The following is a 22,175-nucleotide window of genomic DNA, read 5'->3' as shown; positions in this document are numbered from 1 at the left end:
CACATGGCTGTCCTCAAAATTTGGGTAATTTATTAGTAAGGGAATTCCTCATCACCAAATCTTTCTTCCAGACGGTTTGCCATTTCTGTTTTCCTTTTCTATATTTACTCATTGATTAGTACATAATTTTAAGATATTTAACTAGTTGATGTTAAAAATAAGTTATTTTGTTATTATTTTTAAATTTGAATGGGATGGCCGGTCCTTAGGCCATGATTACAAGGCTAATTAGGTCGGCAAAATGAGGATTTGCCATTAATTTCTCGTGTTTTTGGATGAATCAATTATCTTCTTTTGTCCAAACATTAGAAATGGTTGGCGTAAGGCTGTTGGTCAAAATGGAAATGACTTAATATTTTTACGTCATTGAATCTATAGATTTCATATAATGACATATATTTTCAAATATCTAATATGAAGAAATACTATGCTCCACCAGATGTTTTGTATCATTCATTTGGTGTGGAATTCACACATTCTCCAATAACTATCGATCATACTCCACCGACTTATTTTTTTTAATAAATTGACCAACAAAAACCAAACTGAATTCAAGAATAACATGATTTAGACAATTATATTGTTGGTGATAGAAAAACTAAGTATTGTATTTTTTTTATGAATTTCGAGTAACGTGGACACCATTGGCTAAAAAGGTTGTGAAACACTATGGTCGAAATAAGCACACAAACTAAACCTGAACTTTCTACGATACATAAAGACAGTCACTATTCCTTCACCAAATATAATAAGGAAACTGTTCGGAGTTGTAGAATTATACAACATAGAAATGAAATAGCCATACAAAAAGTAGAACATGAATTGGTAGCATGTGGCCAACAAAAGTTCGGAAAACATGCTTATTTTTCCAGAATTTGGATTCTGTTTCTATATCTACAAACTTGATTGTGAACCACTCGCTTGTTTCTGTGTTTTGACACCATTTGGTGGAACCTGATCGACCCACAAACTAATTAGATGATGAGCAATGGCTAACGGTCCGGGAATAAACATAGGAGCAAGCTCGCCACTTTCGATGTTAAAATCTGCAGACAGCTGTTGTCCTTTTTCGACACCTTTGCACATTTGTTCTACTTTAGCAGCTGAAGTTTTCTGAGCCTTCTTGTATTCAGTGGGATGTTCAGAGGCTGTACCTGTGGTGGTAAAAGCTGCTGCTGGAAACTGTGAGGTAGAGCCATTATCTCTTTGCTGATATGGTGGACTAGGAGCTACTCTTCTTGGAACATAATCTTTATCGAAACGATAATAGCATATTTCTGCTACATGACCAGTTGTCCCACAGATTTGGCACACTGGTTTCCCATGATTGGGTTGCCAATATCTTCTTCCACCTCTTATATTCCTGCCACGTGCTCTCCCTCGTTGATATGCGCCTCGAAAGAACTGAGACTGAGAGTTCTCTGTCTTCCTTTGAGGTGCAAGCGTCGAGACATTAACAGCAGGAGCTGTGTTGTTGCCGTAGAGATTATAAGCCTCAATGCGCCCTTCATGTGCAAGTAACAATGCACTGACATCAGACAGATTAAGATTATCAGATCTAGAGGTGATGTGTACTACCACTGAGTCATACTCTATGCCCACTCCTCCAAGAACATAGAGAATTTGATCTTCTTCCTTAACCGGATGACCACAGGCAGCAAGTATATCCATGTAATTTTTCATTTTGCTAAGATAGTCTTTCATGCTCATACCTCCCTTCTTGAGTGTTTGTAGTTGGAGTTTATAATGCATTACTTTTGCTTTGGATCTTGAAGCAAAGAGACGTGTGACTCGCATCCATAGCTGAGAAGAGGTTTCACATCCAATCATTTGTCCCTGAACACCTTCTGCCATGGAAGCTAGCAGAAAGGAGAAAAGAAGTTGGTCTTGGCGACACCATGTAATATATAGAGGATTGATTGTTTCTTCTCCTATGGCTGAAGGCGTAAGACGTGAAGGAACCGGAGGATCCTCAAGGAGAAATATTTCAAGTCCCAAGCCCCAGATGCTAGCAAGAACTTGCAGATTCCATAGTAAATAATTATCATCATTTAGCTTGACGGAGGTTATTTGATTAGCTGGATTTATGAGGAGAAGGTTAGGATTGGTGGGAACACCATTAATGGCCGTCGAGTACTCTGAATTGGCTTCCGCCATTTACGGCTCTGATACCAACTTGAAGAAGAAGAAAAACGTGATTTTGTTGTATTGTATTCCTCACTTTTTACACTGTAGATTGTTCAAATTTATACAAAACACCACTGATCAATGGTTGCCATGTGTCCTTTGCTATCGTAACAAACCTAACAGAATCCAACTCTAGAAAATTCTATGCGTAACCCTATGTAGCTAATGAACTGAGTACTCCTTCAATTGATATGGGCCAATCATTCTTTGATCTTTGGGCTTGTTGACATGGGCTTTATTATTTGGTTGCTTAACTCATTGCTATGAGTGCTTCAAAATAAGTTCATTACGTGGGAAACCAACGAGTTAGGGTGCATCAGGCCAACTTGACCCTGCTCAAACTCAAATTTAAACAATAGTTGAGCACAATCCCCAACCAGTCCTAAATTTCGAATTTGAGCTTGTTGAGTGTTTTTGAACTAGAATCAAGTTTTAGACGAGTTGATTGTGAGAAGCATGGCTCGTTGTAGATCTCTGGCCATAAGTATATCCAGGAATATGTTGTGTGATTGAACAATGAATAAGACGTGGAGAAGACGGCAAATATAGAAAATGGAAGAGTAATTTGATACCTACCTTCTAGCTCCTCCTTTTCCACATGTATCTCAAATGATTTAGCATATGCAAAGAACCCAACCATTAGCTGGCATGGCATGCTGCTAGGTCCAGCTGAGGGGAACAAAGGAAACCAGTACAATTAAGCCATCAATACCAGAAAAGATTTGCAAATACAAGCTACACGTGTAGAGCAAACCTTTAAAATTCATAACAGGAATAGCAGAGCAAATTGGACTGACTTAGAGTGCATGTCAGCTATATTAAATTTAGTATCTCAGCAAAATATTGTGTATACAACACTACTAAAGTGGAAATTTCAACACTCGCTCCTCTTGCTTTTTGATCCAGAAATGCGGAGAAAATCACTGTGTCTGCAGACTAGCGATTCCCTATAAAACACTGGTTAGAGGCTCGTTTCTAAATTTTATTTTTTATTTTTGGAATTCCATAGATTCTCACAGCTCCATCGGTTAAAGCCAAATGAGACACAACCTAAGACAGGAACATTCCATGAATTTCTTGATGGTGGTCCCTCATCGATAGATGAACGTAATTTTCAGATCAACAATTCCATTTTTTTTCTCACTTGACAATCCCCTAAAAAGCCCAAATTACTTATTGTTTTGCGACAGAGCCGTTCAAGGACAAGGATCATAATGGTCTAATTTGGTTGTACTCGTTTTAAATAACACACATATATCAAAATGTAACATATCATTTAAGAATATAATGATGAGATGAAAACCTTGAGCTTAGTAAATGTAATATGCAGTTATGCACATATAGGGCAAGTAATAAGACACAGAAAACCAATGTAATCTGCATCATTCATTTCCTTCTTTTCCCAAAAGCAAAACCAACTATATTCCCAATTGAAAAGTTAAGGGTTGTTTTATGACATGTATTTAATATTCGTTTGTCATTTTAAATAAAGGTCATTCCATGAAACCAACAAACTGAAGTTAAAAGGGAAAAAACAATAAAAAGAACTAAAGAAGTGCCGAACCAGGCCATGGCTGAGAACTATGGTAAACAACTTCACCGACTTCAATGCCAGTCTCCTCCCATGTTTCCCTCCTCACTGCCTCTTCTAAGCTTTCTCCTGGCTAGTTTACAAGTTAGGTCATAAAATCGGGAGAAGAGCGAGACTTGGGGTTTGGTTGGAAGATGGAAAATAACTTTAAACTTGATAGATTTAGAGAGCATGGTCCATGGAGTAGAAATTCGAGAAGGGAAAATCCATACAAACAGACCTCTATGAAGCCTGCAAGGCAACTCCACATGTGAGGTACATATCTGGACTGTCTACTTAGTAACGCATGGTCATTTTCCTTGTCTATAACCAACATGATAACAACCTGTTGGAAGCAACATATTATTGGTTTCAATAACATTTTTTCCCGGCAAAAGAGTTATAAAGTCAGATACTAACTGGATCAAGAGGAGGATAAAAACTCTTTTTGCACAGTTCATTTGCATACTGCTTTCGTCTCCCAGCTTCCATGGGGACTGCCTTAGCTCCACAATTCCCACAAAAACGAGATAAGTTATGCCATTCTAGCAAGGCTCTAGCCTGATCAAATAAGAAATCAGAAACTTCAAATGCAAGTCAGTGAAATCGCATAGTTACTTCAGCATTTGAGTACCAACATAGAGAAAAATAAGAGTAGGGATAAAGATGTTGAAAATTGCAGACCACCCATTTCATGTATGTTAAGTAAACTGAGACCAATTCTTGCAGCATATGCGTCTCCCAAAAATTGGAAACAGAAAGAGCCTAAATTCCCAAAATTAAACACAATGAAAGCAAAACTTCTTTATTCTGTTAAGAAGCGTGAATTGTAGTTTTACAGAGCAATATTTCCCAAACGATTCCCATTCAAACTTCCATTGTCATTAGAAAAAAAGGAATGCTCCAATGGAAGGGGAGAATCCAACAAGCTTTGTTTCATTCTTTTCCTTGCCCCTTTTACCTTCCGTTGTATTAGGAATTTAGGATTGGGTAATTGTTGGCGTGGAATGATGTTTGGAGGACTCTACTTGGCCAAGCATGATACTTTATCAAAATCAATCACAAATTAAAGATTGAAGAGTGCTCAGACTAAGAAACTATGTGGCAAATTCTACAAGTCTGTTGCCTCTGCACCAGGGTCTTTGTCTTCTATCTTCATAAATGTCTTATATACAGTGTCTGAAAGTAAACTATCTTTATATAATTTATATAAGTAGTAACAATTATTCAACGATCTGTTTCTTAATCCTCCTTGCAGACTACTTGAACACCTGACCTCATTAACCTTCATAATTTGTAATATGCTGACGAGATAATCTACAAAGGCTTTAAATTGGGCTCCAATCTCGAGGATTGTGTTCTTCCTATACTGTCAGAATCTCCATGGAACATAATTCAGTACATCATAATGTCCTAAGATTCACCAAAGAAGAATATCAAGAAGCTACTGGCTACAGCGATGATTAATTTTTCATTCAATTTCTCCAAAATGCCACATTTTGAATTCCTCGAGAAGAACTGATTTTACTATTTTCCCCCTTTTCTAACTTAATTTTCATGGTTTAATTCTACAGCTCATACTCGATCATCGATCCTGATTATTTTAACTCCTATAGAACACTTGCTTACAAACTAAGAACCATATTAGTGATTGCAAAGTTGTATAATTTCACTAACTCGTTATAAACTCCGCTTCTTCCTTGTAATTGCACATTAATTCGTATAAAACAGGAGACAGAACTCTCCATAAGTTAAGGTAATAAACAAGTAAAAGTGGAAAGGAAACCTTACGTGCCCAACAATGGGAAGCTCACCCATGGCTTTGGCATCAGCCCAATCAGTGGCCACCATTAGAGTCCTGAGCTCCACGAAGCAGAACTGTCTCTCACCCAATTCACTCACCAATCGACTCGCCTCGGACACATCCACAGCCCAGTACACGACATCTTCCTCGCATCTGCACCCCAAATAAACAAACGAATCCTCACTCAAACCCACTTCAGACCTCTCCAATAAACCCCTACACTCACCCAAACTCAACCACCCCAGGTGCCAACTACGTCCATTACGTCCATTCTCCGAATCCGAGCCAGCTAAAGGCCTGCCTTTTCTGAAAGGCAAAACCTTGAAATCAGGAGAGATGGGCTCGTGGGATTGGGTCGAAAGGAGGGTCTTCAAGGTTTGGAGCGCCGACTGCTGAGAAAAAGGATCGGTCTGTTTGGGTGTTCTGGTTCTTATCGGATTGCCAGCAAAAGCATGAGAATAGAGGCTCATTGTGCTGAGGAAGAGTGGGCTGGAACTCTGTTTGGTTAGCGATTTAGAGAAGCAAATGGCGGTTGAAGCTGCAGAAGTTTGATTGTGTGTGGTGATGAGTCGAACGAGTTTGTGGAATGTGGGGGTGACAAGTGTTTTCTTTCTGCTCGATGGCTCCCATTCCACGACCTCCTCCTCCGGTTGGTTCTTTTTTCCTTCTGTGTTCTATTTGTTTAGGAAAATTATGATTTATTTACACGTGGAAAAATCTTTTCCCATTTTGAGAAATTTTAATTATTTTTTTTTATTCAATATCTTATCAGTTTCATATTGATATCATATCAGTGATAATTTTATTTCACATTAAAAAAAATAAAATTACAAAACAAACAAATGAAATGTACTAAAGTTGAAATTTCAAAATAATAAAGAGTAAATATATGTTAGCAAAAGAATAATTTTTTATTTAAAGAAGTTTAAAATTAAATGAAAAATTTCAAGGATATTTTTTTATAAACCTTTTTTTTATGTTATTTGGCCAATGTTTAACCAAGATAAATTTTGTCAATTTTTGAAGGATAAATTTTTGTCATTAAAGTTGGTACTTGTTTGTAATAATTTTTGAGTAACATAATTGTCGAAAATAACAAATTCACCCTTTCTATTTCATTTTTTTAAATGGGCCTCCACAAATAAGCATTTTAATAAATATCATTACGCATAATAATTGCACATATTTTAAAATATATATAATATTTGAATCATAATATAGATAAAATAATATCTTCATGTAATTTTTAATTTCTAAAATATCCTCATTTTTTTAACCTTTTATTTTCGTTTTCATGAAAAAATAATTTATGCAAAAAATCTAATAAACTTATTTAAAATCAGAAAATTTTAAATTTAATCAATATCATTCATTTTGTTTAACAAGAGTACTTATAAAAAGCGATTAGACATGCACGCAAATATTGTGAAATATATGTGCTTTTTATAAACGTTGATATATGGATTACAAATTTACAATATCTAAATTCAGTATCATTGTATAATTTTTAAAAATACCAAAAATAGCACCCTCAAATTACTTCATTTTTTATCTGATAAAAATTACAATAATAATATATTTCAGTAAATTTGCACCTGATCTATAATTACCATATCTCCTCAATTTTACAAAAATTATAATTTTTTTTTAAAATCTATAACTAGACTTTTGAATTTTAGAATAATCTTAGACTCCTACATAGGGAGTAAACTTGACGATGACTATTATTCTCTTAGATTCATTCATGTCTCTTGTTAAGATTGGAACTTGAACCTAACTCAACCCCAAAAGCTAGCTCAAGGGGGGATGATTGTCCAAAACCATGTATACAACTCCCAGGTATTTTATCCAATCGATGTGGGACAACTAACATCTCTATCATAAAAAAAAAAAAAGCAAGTTACATACATATATAAATTACTTGTAGAAACCTTCAAGAATAAATGTAAAATATATTCACAATAAATAAACGTATAATTTATTAATTAAATAATTAACAAAGAGTAGGATGCATGCTAATGTGGCGTAGTAATAAAAATTTCTATTCGTATCGGATTAAACAATTAAATTAGTCTAATAGCCTAACACCAACATAGGTGGAATCGATGCCTAAACACACCATTAATTATCTATATCTAAAATTCTCTATTTTATGCATTTAGATGTTATTAAAAGATTTTTCAATCAATTTTAGGTATTTTTTAGCAACGTCTTTAAATTTTCAAGAATATTTTAATCAAAAGATTTAGAATATATATCTAATATATATACACAAACACATACTTGATCTAAGGTGGGCTAGCTAGGTTTTTGGCCTAAAGTTTGGCAAAAATTTATGTGAGACGGTCTCATGGATCGTATTTTGTGAGACAGATATCTTATTTGGGTCATCTATAAAAAAATATTATTTTTTATGCTAAGAGTATTACTTTTTATTGTGAATATTGGTAGGGTACTTGACCCATGTCACAGATAAAGATTCGTGAGATCGTCTCACAAAAGACCTATTTCTGAAGTTTTACATAAATGGATTTTCTATACATATTAAGAGAATTTTTTTTGGTAAATTTTTCAAAATAAAACATTGTTTAACCACCGGACTAAAAGCCATGAATCCTGCCTTCTTCTTCTTCTTCTTTGGTCAATAACTGCCAAATTCAGCAATGGAAAAAAGAAGAAGAAGAAGATAAGAGTTAATAGAGTCCCTCCATGAAGCGCATCTGGTTCTTATCTTTGTCTAATTATTGACATATCATTTTATCATACTAGCTAGGCTAGTACTGATGCCTTTTCTACGGGAATAATTTTGTCCCTTGAAACCAACATTTATCGCCTGTTCAATTAAACTTCATAATCTTTGGATCTCAATAATGTCATTATTAATCAATTATATTTATCCGAATCTTCTGTTTGATCAGTTGTTACTTTTGTTTTTATATTTCAAGTATATGTACATGCATAATTTAAAAAAGATAAACTCATGACATTTGGTTCCTTTAGCAAGGAATAAGTACGTGTCGTTTATAAACGCTAGTATTCTGTATGCGTGTCATATTGACATAAAAAATCAGAAAAAGATAAAGAGATATACAAAAATTATTATGAAAAGTAAAACTGTAAAGAAATTTTGATGTTATATTGATATATCAAAGTCAGTTAGTATGAAGTGTTCAAATTAATTTAATAATATAGTATAACTGTATAAATGTGCAGAATAAAATGTAAATTAATTCCAACGGTGGTAAAATAAGGAGACCCGAAAGCAGGAATATTAATTTTGAAGCATATGTAAATGAGGCAACGACAATAATGAAACTTTATATTATTCAAAATTTGGTAGACAATGAAGGGAAAAAAAATAACAGTAGCTTATAAGTAGAAATAGGTAATCAGAAAATTTCTTGATAACCCTTTCGCGACTTTAATTAAATGCAGCTCTGCCTTAGTTTAATTTCCTCACATTGCTCCTCCTGAATTCACGAAAAAGGAAGAAAACGAATTAAAATATTAATTAGGATTCAATAAAAATAATTGATATGATGGATAATTACCATAATCTCTCGGGGTCCTGCATTTGTAACACTCTGTCCTGCTAGCATAATTGTGCATGCCGCATCCCATTCTGCTGAATAAGTTACATGATTTCATGCCTCAGACACGATAAAATACTTCATGATCAATCAAATAATTAAGATATACGTAAAATTAACCAACGTTGAGCAAATCCAGTCGCCATTTTTCCAACCAGGAATGGAGTCGTATCCATAGCCAGCGGATGCAACAACTGCTGCACCGTATCCATAATAGTCCTTCAATGCTCCGCATTTAAAGCAGCTCGTTCGGCTCGCGTAGTTGTGCACGCCACAGTTCAAGGCGCCACAGTACCAGTCTCCGGCTAAAATTTCTGTCTTCTGCAATTCGTCAGCGTACGAGGAGACATCAGATTCTGTAGCATACTTGGGACAACTACAACGTTGGCACGACTCACGTTTCTTGAAGTTGAGGTGATGGCATGCACCGCACATCCAATCTCCTTCCCTGCTCATTCTTGTCTTTATTTTACCTGTCAAGAATGAACTAAGATATCATGGTTTCTACAAGTGAGAAGAAATTAACTAATTATTAAGTCGAACGGAATAGATCAGATGTGAACATACGCAATCTGACTACTGATGGTTTCATATCTCTGTGTGTGTGATGTTCAAGTCGAAAATGGGGACATATAAGGAATCTTGAAAACAACCAGATTTATTTTGATGCATATATTATTTCGATTTTTGACCTTCTGAAGCAATGGCGATCCCATCAACATGAAGGAAGCCAATCAAAATGAATAAAATAAATAAAGTATATGTACAAAATAGGGTCTCTTCGACCGAAATCCTTGTTTTGCCCCTGCTTCGAATCATCATCCTTTTTGAAAATTTAATTTTTCCTCATTCCAATTCTTGACAAAAACCATGGTCCTCTCTCCTTGTTCGAATGTTGTTCAACTCTATATGTCCGGTGTATTTTCAAATAAAGACAAAAGGTGTAATAATATACATGAAAAGGTGTCTTACCTCAGCAAAGAAAATGAAAAGTACGAGTATAATGGAAGAGTTGGTTTTGCAGATATTGTGAAAGCTATAGAGTTGGTGAAGATGATAGTGTAATGTAAGATCTTGAAGTTGGTGAGTTTTGAGAATGGGCTGTAAGCCTTATATATACAGCAATTTGCGGGGCCCTGATCAGTCTTTTCCCTTCTTGAGTTTCAGATGTATATTGTTTCCTTAATATGGATCCCAAAAGCAAAGTTTTCTGTGGTAATTAAATTTCCAAGAAAGCGAGTGAAATAATGCATGCAATCTTTTTCTGATCACATGTATGAATATTCCTTGTGCATGAATTATTGTGTGAAAGAAGAATATATAATTGCTTTGAAATGCTACATATTCTGTGCCCATTTGTGGGCAGGTTTTATGAGGGGGAGATGTTATTTAGTTGTGGACACTCGACTACGCAAGGGTTTGACATTGATTTATAACGCATGCATGCGTGGATTCCCCATTAGCTTCTTCCATCTCGTGGGCTCATTTCGAATCTTGGGGGACATGATCGAGTAATGGGGGAGAGTTTGAATTTCTTGAAACTCAGACAGCTTCAAGGCTATGCAACATTCAATAACGGTGTGGGATCGAACATTTATTGTCGCACAAAGAATTATAACTATTTCAAGCATTATATTTCGATCACCTGGTTCCATATATGACACAAATCATCAATAATTAATTCATGCAAATCGATCATGTGACCTCATTTGTTGTTCAAGTTAAAGCTATTAGACATTTGGAACTCAAATTTTCACCTATGGGAACCTAGATGTGATCACACCTATCGTTTCCAATGTAAAGACTCAAAAATTTGAAAGGAGATTCAACAAAAGATAATGACAACTTGGTATCATCTAATGTTATTTAAAAAGGGCATTCAAGAGTTGTTTTGACTCCACAAGCCACAGTCATTTTAAGGCTAATAAAGGGATTAAAAGAGGGCGTAATGGTCTTGAATGACAGCTTTTCATGATCTCACCTCCATGAGCTTATAAATACCCTGCAAGATGACTTAAAAAAAGACACAAAACATCTACAAATATTTTGAAAGTTTCAGCAGAAAGTTAGCCATATTTCGAGCTCCCTAGCTGCTATTCTCAAGCCTCGGTTTACCTCCATCCTACCAACATTTTGTCCCAAGTTTTGAGCTAAATTTGCTGCTCAAAGTACTGCCATTATCCGAAATCCCTTCAACTTGTTCGAGATTCCAGCAACGTGCCTCGGATTTGCAGCAACCAAGTCTTGTACAAGTTCAAGCGGAATTCCTCCCACAAGTTCCTTACGTTATAATCCAAAGAAGAGACAGGTAAGTCTGTTTTTGCTATAGTCTTACGTACACTTGCATTTCATAAGTGTACTACTCGATATATATATCAACATACTTGTTCTTCGTAAGTATGTTCACATTTGCTTAAAAATACACCATGTATGTTTCTTGAAATTCGATCGGCATTATATATTTGTTCCTATTGTTATGAAAATCCTTGAACATTGTGTTGTTTAATATTAGTTATAATATTTGAAAGCGTGTTTAAAATCTTTGAAATGCACTGTAATGATTCGAATTAGAAATAGCAAGAAAATTCTGATGTTTGATATGTTTTGACCCTGACGCGGTGGGATATAATAACCGTCATTTGACCCTCACCCCTTAGAAGAGTAACATATAGGGACTTATCAGTGAACCATGAAAAGGAGATGATTTTCAGTGTTATGTGTATTTTGTTCGTATTCGACTCAACATGCTTATTGAAATCATGATAATGTATTCGTATAATTGTAACTTCGATATTTTTTATGCACGATCGACCTCCATTTCCTGAGTATTTCCCCAGAATAGACTGAATTTTGGCTAGTTTATGTACTACGTAGCTTGTTTTTACACGATTTTAAATACAACGCCGATGACTTGTCTCGGTTGCGAGCGTGACATCCTATATGGCTTACGGGTCGACACTCGCAACGATCTACCACGGTGATTTACTCTCACCCTATCAAGATCTCATGCATTTTACCTTAGTCTAACCTATGACAAGAATACCGACCACGACCTAATGATAACATAATGGTCTCTATATATAGCCGTGTCAATTATATATTACATGAATACCTCTATCTTAACAAAAATCTAAATAGAAGAACATTCGACCAAGGATTTTTAACTTTCATCGAAGGTTTAATTTTAGTTTTACTGCGAAGGAAATTGTGGAGATGGTCGGGAATCAATTCCTTATATTTAGTGCACATATCCATTGGCAAATTCTATTCTTATTTGCATATATGGTCCGATTCCTTCACACTTTTTTGCAATAATTCAAAAGCTATTTGAAGATGAAATGTGTCCTCCACCGTCATTCACTCTCGTGTTTGAATTTGACATTGATCGAGTTGTCAGTCGCTGCACTTGAGCTATATCGATCGGTATGTATGTATATCAAATTGTTTGAATATGACACAAAAGTACCAATTTTTTTGACTTTTATAAAATAAATGATAAAATTATATTTTTTTATGTCGTTTTTCATTTTTTGGTTATCAGAAAATTTACAATATTAGTCCATTTGAAGGCCATGCGTGACTGGGTGGAAAAGGTAACTTGACAATTATGGCTAGCCTGGTCCCTTGCTACATTATTAAATTAATGAAGCCAAATGCCAATTTAACACATTTTTGGTAATGCAAAAACTTGTGTGAGACGGTCTCACAGGTCGTATTTTGTGAGACGAATATCTTATTTGGGTCATTCATGAAAAAATATTATTTTTATGCTTTAAAGTATTACTTTTTATTGTAAATATCGGTAGAATTGACCCGTCTCACAGATAAAAATTCGTGAGATCATATTACAAGAAAACTACTCTTTTTCTGAAACTATAAAATCTTCTCAAATAAGGGATAATCTTTAAGATAATAAAATTAAATGAATATCATGTGCATGGTGCATGGGCATCTTCTTCTGATTGGCAGGCTAAAGATTTAAAGCACGATGTTTTGCTGTCCACTGCTAATTAGTCGAAGAATCATATTTACATATAAAATTGTACAATAATAATTAATTTTGTGAACTTTGATTACAATATTTTTTAGCCATAAAATTATACGTAGTTTTAAATTAATAAAAGTCAGCCGACCATCACAAGAGAATAACACCGGATTTAAAGCAAAAACTTGTGGGAGATGGTCTCACGGATCGTATTTTGTGATACGGTTTACTTATTTGGGTTATCCATGAAAAAATATTTCTTTTTATGCTAAAAATATTACTTTTTATTCTGAATATCAGTAGAATTGACTCGTATCAGAAAAAAAATTCGTGAAATCATCTCACAAAAAGACATGCTCCCGGATTAAAACACGTACTTTGCATTCCTCTTGACCATGACCAGTGGGTCCCAAGTCCTGATGACGTGGCGAGCTAAGACTCTTTTTAACTTCTTGACTCAAGATTCGATAAGAGGGAATCTTGATCATCAATTTTTACCCCGACAATTATATTCTATGCACAAAGAACTCGTTTTTTCTTCGTGGCGAACGTGCATGTATGGAACACGAATTATTGATCAAAGGACGGCTTTCGTTTTCTTGCAATGTATTCCGAAAAACTAGAGATGTACGTATCGTTTAATTCGAAAGGCAAAAATGATAATACAATCATTTATGAGTAGGTTTTTTTTGAGACGGTCTCATGAAATTTTATCTGTGAGTCGGGTCAACCCTACCGATATTCACAATAAAAAGTAATGCTCTTAGCATGAAGAGTAATATTTTTTCATAGATGTCCCAAATAAGAGATCCGTCTCACAAAATATGACACATGAGATCGTCTCACACAAGTTTTGTCATTATTTATAGTTCTAATAATTTATGAAATTTGAGTCTAACATTTAATGAAACAAATACGTGTAATCAATTCATATATTATCGTTCATACGTAATCATACATAGCTGTTCAACGATAGAGGGAGAGAACTAATTCGTTTTTTTTAAAAAAATTCAGTTGCACGAGATAATTTATATAATATCATTATGTGACTAGCAACAGTACACGAACAAAATATTTAATCATCGGTGCGGCTCGTAAGAAATGTATGGTGCTTATTTAATATGAAACTAATGAACTTTAAAATTAGTTTCTTAATATTTAAACGATATAAATTTTTTATTTATAAAGTTATTAATAATTGCTCAAATTCTTTTTGTATTAATATCGTGTAACAATTTAATTTCAGATCATTAGTGAATTGTTCTGATTATATTTGTAGTTCGTTAACTTTAATCGATATAATCATATTCATATATCATATCATATATGTCAACGCACATAAAAATATTTTTTAAAAAAAAAAAGAATAGAAAGAAAATGGTACAATTAGCAAATAAAGACCATCAATTGAAAAACCAATACAGATGACACCAAAACATTTACTTCGAAATCTCTTTTAAAAAAAGAACATATACTTCAAAATCTACTGATTTAACATTTTTTTTAAAGGATGGATACAACATAACCAGCATATGTAGTTTATTTAAACAATGAAAGTGAAATATCAACACACAATATCTATACCCTACAAAGCCGATGTATCTCTCAAACTAAAGAAAACTAGCCAAAATACAACAAACTAGCAAATAATGATATATGCTACAGATGTTCGGAGGGCAGTATCACATCGATAGCATCGCAAAGAAAATATGCTACACAGACACGCTTTTGATCATTTCGCTATAACATTGCTGACCCCATGATCCGACGCTTTAACTTCGTTTTGCATCAACACCAAGAAGGAAAATTGAATCTTTGTCCAATTGTGAATACAGTAGATTTCACCACCGTCCGTAGCATCCTCAGAGTAGAGTCTAGAAGGAACTGAAATAAAGCAACAAGATGGTGCACATCCATTTTTAGCCGAATGGGTTTCCATCAGTGGAGGTGAAGTTACCCGGAGCAGAATGAGCCGAATGCAGTCCACCAAATTGTTGGTTTGGTCCAAATGGCCTGGGAAATTCCGGAAAGTGTCAACAAGCATGAATCAAAGTACTTTTATCATTTTTTGACCAACATACATGGTGGCAGACGCTTATCAGACAATACATGACAAATAAATCCTACCTGTGAGCTGTACTGCCACTTAGTTCTTGTCCAAAGAATGGAGCTGACAAACAATTAAGAAAATGGTGAAACATGGAAAAAGAGGTATTTTGCTCCAATGAATTGAAAGATATAAGATTATTTACTTGGAGGAATCGATTGTGCAAATGGTGGTGGCTGAGTGTGCATCGATGATGGAAAAGAAAAAGGAGTACCAAGACTCGAAGCGCGAAGTAAGCCTGATGCAGGTGCACTTTTGGCTACTGAACCATGTAAGGATGCACCTGAAGGAAACTGCAGCGAAATGATAGATAATTTACAAAAGAAACAAAAATGAGTACAAAAAGGATGATGCTGATTGTCAGCTAGTTATTACTTATTAGGTTATGGTCAATTAACCTAATGCATGACCATCTACATCTTACGTGAACTCATTCTGTTTGGAAAGTGAACACATTCCTTGGAATACAAGTGTGTTCTATCTTCAGCGCTAGACAACCAATCATTGGTAACCTAACCAGGGTCTGAGCACAAAGTATAATTAACATCAAATAAATGACTAAATGCTAGGGAATATGGATCCGCAATTATTAGTCCAAATAACATGGCTTTGGGGACATAGACCCTTTTTTATCTTTTACAAGTCATTTATGTCAATCTATGGAAAAGGAAGGGAGAAATTAAATTCAAAGATCTGATTCAACTTAAATAATTAATGTGGAAGAATAATGCAATATCCAAAGTCCAAACATACATTTATTTAATTTAGCATCTATAGAATGGAAAGTGTATTTTGGGTCTATGGTCAAAATTACCACATTATCATGCTGTTGGAAATTATTAAGTGATTCAGGAAACTGTTCTGAAATTAATAAAAAATGGATAATGTATTTTTACATTGACAATGTGATTAATATCTTACATACATTACACGTGAGTTCTTGCTACACTGAGAGCATTAGCATCAAGATAGATCCAATGATCGCTACTGAAAAAAAAAATAGGGTCCACATGTTCAGACCAATGGTGACCATTGGATCTGCAGTGTCCGTCATAACTGATTGTAGCATCTCTATAACCTACATTGTACAGGTGATTTATGCTAAAACATGAATCTATGATTCAAACCTGAGTCGACATTAAATAGTCGTGGTGAAGGATTGATATGATATTTTAAATTCAATTAAACTAGAACAGAAACATACTGTTGTTGCTGGAACAGGACGTTCATTGGTAGAATCAAAAGGATTTGTAGATCTTGGCACTTGCTGGAAATTAGGTACCGCCTGAAATTGAATAAATCCATAGCGCTTGTAAATGATATTCGTATCACTCAACAAAATAAAAACAGTTCAATTGCAATTACTTTCATGAGAAAGTTAAGAGGGGACTGAATATCCCAGTGGCAAATATCTTAGGTGGGGAAAACCCTCAAATTTCAAAAAGACATTTAATACACATTGCTTGTTAGATGAATCTCATTCCCACAATTATGATATAGGCTCAATAGTTTCAGCCTCTACATGACATTCAACTTTATTTGATTTAATATTGTACTGATTTTATGGCACATGCCACTAGCAACATGGGGAGATTCCTCCATCTGTTACTTCCATCATTGCCATCCAGCCTAACACTATATTGGCTAGAATCATGAGAAGAAATATGGTCAAGGTGAGGTAGCAACACTAACTCATCCACAGGTAGAAGCAAAGGTGGCCAATTCTAATGTCTTCGCGGTCATATGACCTCAAGTTTTCAAAAATGCAGGATGGGGTTCTCCATTGTTTTAACTGGTAAATTTCTTATTAGCACTCCAATGGTTTCTTTCCACTAGGATCATCTTAATAAAACTCATTCAATGGCCCGTATTAAGTGGTGTCAAAATTTGGGTACAGATTAACACATGAAAGCCCTGACCTTTGCAATTATCATTAATATTGTAGGTAATGCTGCAAATGACAAATGATGTTCACAGCACAAATAATTGGTATAGACGACGAGATAAGAGGTGGTGGAGGCAGTTGGAAAGATAAGATCCATTTGCTTGATGCAATAAGAAAAATAGTACATGGCCTAACTCCATAAGCAATGATATTATTGTCAGTGTCAATTATAATAAATGGCTGATTGTTGTTAAGGGCGGTTATCAAACTTGGTCGAGGTAAAATATATCTTGCTAATCACAGATGCAAAACACAATCACATAGATTCCTTTGAAATATAAAGGGTGTTTGTCTATCCCCGATAATTAATTCTCACTGGGCATGATTGAGAATCAAGAGATCAGAAAGTTACCATTGTCATGTTATAGTGCTTAGGGCCCCTAGCAACATACGGGGAACCTGAGTACCAGCCAGAAACTGGAGGTAGAAAATAAGAATTGGTCATCGTAAATAAATCAGCAGGCAGTTCACTCCTTCCACCAGATCTTTCCCCCAATGCAGATTCTGAAGAAAATCCAAAAGCAGAACCCATTGAAGGATTAGATATGGCCTGTCCCGATTGAGAAATTACTGCACCAGGGTGGCCATGGGAAATTGGTCCAACAAGTGGATTCAACTGCTGCAGAATCCCAGGAGACAGATTAAACTTGTTAAGAAGATCAAAAGAAATGGAATATATACCATGCTTTACCAGGCATACCTTGTCACTTGAAGTTGCACTGATAGTAGCCACTGGCTGAGGAACAGACAGGCCATTAGCTCCAGGAAACATAGAATTCTGATGAGAATTCAAGATAGCCCATTGCCCTCCTCCAGTGGGAGTATTAGCAAACGAGCTCGTACCATCTGAGGGAAACAACGATTGAGGAGCGAGACTTCCATAAGTTGACCCAAGAGATGAGCCCTCTGAGCCGCTAGAAAGGAAAGGTGATAACTTGCTCGCAGGGGCAGCGGCAGGGGCAGGGGGACCAGATGTAGATACTTCAATTGACAACTCCGAAAGCAGAGATTCCACAGAGTTTGAAACCGGGGTAGGAAATTTCACCTCAGGAAATGAATCAAAATTAGCCCAATTGTTATCAGTAGATGCAATCTGCTGCACAGGAGCTGCATTTGTAGCTGAATGATGTGTTTGAGGGATGGTTGCTGCTACTACAGGTTCAGGAACAGGATCAAAATCAATGAATGAAGCCTCCACTTTGATCACAGATGGATTCCCCTCCGAGGATGCCAAGTTACTCGAAGATGCAGTTCTCTGAAACATAAACATTCTGCCAGTCATTTTCTATGTTAAGAATAAGAAGCTGAAGATGATTTTGACAAAATGGTTGTGGATATATAGTAGTTAAGGTAGAAGGACAGAGCAGATATTTTGCAATTACTATCAAGATTACCAGGATAACATTAATTGATCCCCATCTCCCATGAAAGTAAATAATAAAAAATTCTTGGATCAACTAAATCTGTTAAACATAAGCTCCTTATACCTGCACTACAATCTGCTTCCTCATGCAACCCATTTTCTACCTTGTGCGCTTTATAAATACATGGCAAAATTGAAAGTAGAAAGTAGATCATGGAGTGTTAAACAAGCCGTATATTAAGTGCTTTCAGTCGAAAAAACTCAACAAACCAAAAACATGCTCTTTTTCTTACAACAATGTGAGCCTAAAACTTTGACATTGCAAAATTCCATATAATAGACAAACCGTGATTGGGCTTCAGAATCAACAGCAAAAAAGTCCTGTATGCTAGCTGATTGCAGATTATATAATACAAAACAAGAAATACGTTCGCATAAAGAACAAGCATACCAATGCACGTCTTTTGCAGGAGGATCTTACCTGAGTATGTGCTGAACCATCTGTGGACCTGCCACCAGAGACTTTTGGGGGAGGTTCGATAACTCGAAGTGGAGTCACATTTTCTCCTAAAATATCTCTAACAGGACGAACCACAGGTGGGCTGGACATGTCTGAGTCTCTTTGATTATCCGGTGATCTACCTCCAAACTTAGAACTTCCATCAGAATTTCCATCGTCAGACCTCCTTCCGTTACCAAATCTATCCTCGCGTTTCCAGTCGTTGACCACCTCAGCACAAAGAGGACTCCGTCGATAATCGGCAGTTTGCTTATTGTCTTGATCATATCCTGGACTTCTTCCACCAACACTAGCCCTATCTTGACGACGCTCGAAAGTTTCCTCATAAGTTGGACTTCTAGAACCACCCTGATTATTGTCTATCCTCTTATTCCCACTGAAATCCTCAGTTTCTCCCTGAGTGATAACATATGCAGATTAAAAAGAATTTCATAGAGAAGCTTCCAAATTTTGCTCTAAGAAGTCATCATAAAAATTGACTTTTAATATAATGAGGTAGCAAGTATACCATCTTTGCTCTCAGAGGCTTTTCTGAGTTCCTCTCACCAGTATATCTTCTATCCACGTAAATATGCTTGATAAAATCACGCAACCTCTCTATGTTACTGAAACACGTAAATTAGAAATAACAATGATTAACAAACTAAACATTAACTGAACAAAAAATATCAATTTCAGAAAGCATATGCAGGAATATTCATTGTTAACCTGGCATCAGGTAGAGAATTACGCTGGGAGTCCCATTCCTTTAGATAAATTTCTCTAGCACTCTATTTGGGAAAGAACAAACATGCAAAAAAGCAATGAGGGACGCCTAAACAAACCAACAAATTGCACGATACTAGCAGAAAGAGAGTGGTTGCTTGTATACCGCGTTACCCCCTCCTTGAAGGGAACTAACTTCTTGTGGGGTAAATTTAGCCATAGATACGGACTTCACTCTGTGTGTGAACTCTCGGCTGCAAATATTTTCATATGCATAATTAACGTCAAAGATACTCGTGAAAGTGGGAACTCCATAGAGAACAAAATCAAACCATCATATGAAATTGACATTCAATGATGCAAGAGTGAAACTCATATGACTTACTGTATTCCACTGCAGGTTGTGCAAATAAATGTTGAAAAATTAGTGCACACATATTGAGGCCCCTGATGTGCAGAAACGAAAACAGTTAGCTCAAAGGATCCAAAAGATTACAACAGGACAAAATCATCAAAATGCATGTTGCAAAACACACCATGCTCCTAGGAGTAAAGGAATGCTGAAACTCAACCAATTAGAGTTATCCAAAGTACGAATGGTAAACTGGCATCTATTTGGCACACCTATTCCCCTGTTTTTTAACCTTCTGTAAGAACTAAAGATACTCTAAAATGTGTGTGCTATGAAATATCATCCAGACTTGTTCCACAATGATGCAGATAAGAAACTCTATTAAAATCAGTAAGTTCAAGCATTTTTGTTTTAGCACAAGCTATAATTCAAATCGTTTAAAACGGTACATAAGCCTAAGAACCATATTTCGACCGCTCTATTGGCAAGGTGAATTTTTCAATAGCCAACTATACCCCTGCCATTATTGCACCTTGCAACTAGTGGGAATCAAACTCGTTGAATTGTTTTTTATACTAATTATAACATCGAGTGTTTGTCACTTTACCAGAAGTTATACCCGATGTTAATATTACAACTCAAATCTTTTGGAAAAATAGCTAGACTGCAGTAGCTCAAAGGCAACCATTTCGACTGCTCTACAAAAAACTTGCTCCAGAGTGTCAAAGTCAGAAATCACCACAATATAAACCATTTCAACTAATCCGAAGCCTGGCTCGAGAAAATATAAACGCTAAAAGTATAATAAATGGACACGGTATATACAATGTTGTCTCTTACTGAAATAACGATTCATTGATAGATTTAAGAACCATTACATAAACAATGCACACACTTCTGTCACAAATTTTAAGAAAATTACCACATTAGCGACCAACAAAAAAAATTATAGCAATATTTTAGTTTTTCCCCATTTTATTTATAAGCATCAGTTCATAATATTGATGCTCTCAAAATTATCAAAGTAAACCCTTTAATTTTAAGAAACTGGTTTTGAAACCATCCAAGTAATAAAGCATTTCAACTAAGATCACATACTCCACAAATCAAGTACAGTAAAAGAAGAAAGAACGGTACCAGGCTATTGCAGTTAATACACCTGCGATTCTCAGGAAGCTTGAGAAGATTCCTTATTATCCTCTCATTCTTCTCGTCCTCCTTTAGCCTATTCGCCATCTTAATACGATAATCACACAAATATCCCCACTTTCCAAACAATCACCACTACCTACCAAAGAGACCAATCAATTCAATCATAGTCCAACCCCAAATCACCAATTCGACACCATCAGATCAGGTAAACAAGCAATTTCCCCGCTATAAACATATAATCAGAACAAGAATCATCAAAGTCGACTATCCGCCACAACTTCGAAGCAAAAACCCTTCAAACCTGCGGAACCTAACGTTCTACACTCGAGAAATAACAAAAGCTTAATTGAATCAGTAAAAGTACCTGAGCAACCTTTTAGGCAGAGATCGAAAGCGACAATCAGAGATCGAAGGAGCTCAGGCGTTCTGGAAACGGTAGATCTCGGCTCGTGCTTTTACAGCTCGACTCTGGAGAGTTGAGATATTTGGTATACGGAGATAAAGGACAGTACCTTTTCGTTGTTAGAAAATGGGACCACGTAGGAAGAATCTTGTGTTGAATAATTTTGTCTATTCCGCAAAAATGAAGGGGTGTTTTCGGGTGTTCAGAGAATGTAGGGCGGGGTCGAGGAAGAAACGTGAGGACTTTATGGTCAATTCGTACCTGGTAATGATATGGAAAAATGAATTTACTGGGACAACGATGCAGATGAATTGAGACCTGAGGAAGATTGTAAATGTGTATCATATTAAGATCATGTTTGAGTAACATTTGGACGTTGCGGAAGTGTCAGAAAATATATTTGTCAAAATGTGAAGAAAATGTAAAAAAGCCAACTTCTTTTCGATTAGTACTTGAGCCTCGGTTTGATCGTCGACTATAATATATTTAATT

At 35.6% G+C, this 22,175-nt stretch overlaps 3 protein-coding genes across 6 annotated transcripts; all 3 read right to left on the bottom strand.

The window, feature by feature from the left end:
• Positions 1-692: 692 nt before the first annotated feature.
• LOC142545592 (nudix hydrolase 19, chloroplastic-like) lies at positions 693-6,173 on the bottom strand. The gene is made up of 6 exons (XM_075652858.1): positions 5,549-6,173; positions 4,178-4,318; positions 3,999-4,103; positions 3,752-3,851; positions 2,764-2,856; positions 693-1,859 (listed from the first exon to the last, which is right to left on the bottom strand). Exons 1-6 carry the CDS (start codon positions 6,029-6,031, stop codon positions 895-897), a joined length of 1,887 nt encoding a protein of 628 aa, XP_075508973.1. The 5' UTR covers positions 6,032-6,173; the 3' UTR covers positions 693-894.
• A 2,681-nt stretch (positions 6,174-8,854) lies between these two features.
• Positions 8,855-10,271, bottom strand: LOC142544585 (uncharacterized). Of its 2 annotated transcripts, none has more exons than XM_075651617.1 (4): positions 10,124-10,271; positions 9,276-9,624; positions 9,113-9,186; positions 8,855-9,031 (listed from the first exon to the last, which is right to left on the bottom strand). In XM_075651617.1, exons 2-4 carry the CDS (start codon positions 9,605-9,607, stop codon positions 9,018-9,020), a joined length of 420 nt encoding a protein of 139 aa, XP_075507732.1. In that variant the 5' UTR covers positions 9,608-9,624; positions 10,124-10,271; the 3' UTR covers positions 8,855-9,017. The 2 variants fall into 2 exon arrangements, with proteins under 2 accessions (XP_075507732.1, XP_075507733.1); XM_075651618.1 differs by having other exon boundaries at positions 9,113-9,183.
• Positions 10,272-14,588: 4,317 nt separating this feature from the next.
• Positions 14,589-21,830, bottom strand: LOC142545591 (uncharacterized). Of its 3 annotated transcripts, none has more exons than XM_075652855.1 (13): positions 21,645-21,830; positions 21,266-21,416; positions 20,162-20,223; positions 19,943-20,030; positions 19,780-19,841; positions 19,580-19,676; positions 19,033-19,467; positions 17,889-18,443; positions 17,541-17,807; positions 16,448-16,528; positions 15,389-15,536; positions 15,264-15,306; positions 14,589-15,149 (listed from the first exon to the last, which is right to left on the bottom strand). In XM_075652855.1, the coding sequence occupies exons 2-13, from the start codon at positions 21,362-21,364 to the stop codon at positions 15,056-15,058; spliced, it is 2,031 nt and encodes a 676-aa protein (XP_075508970.1). In that variant the 5' UTR covers positions 21,365-21,416; positions 21,645-21,830; the 3' UTR covers positions 14,589-15,055. The 3 variants fall into 3 exon arrangements, with proteins under 3 accessions (XP_075508970.1, XP_075508972.1, XP_075508971.1); XM_075652857.1 differs by having other exon boundaries at positions 17,541-17,804; XM_075652856.1 differs by having other exon boundaries at positions 21,266-21,505; positions 21,645-21,824.
• Positions 21,831-22,175: the final 345 nt, after the last annotated feature.

The sequence above is a fragment of the Primulina tabacum genome, chromosome 5, assembly GCF_025594145.1.
Source record: "Primulina tabacum isolate GXHZ01 chromosome 5, ASM2559414v2, whole genome shotgun sequence".
Lineage (NCBI taxonomy): Eukaryota > Viridiplantae > Streptophyta > Magnoliopsida > Lamiales > Gesneriaceae > Primulina > Primulina tabacum.
Note: the sequence above shows the minus strand (reverse complement) of the source record. Positions and strands in the feature narration are given on the sequence as shown.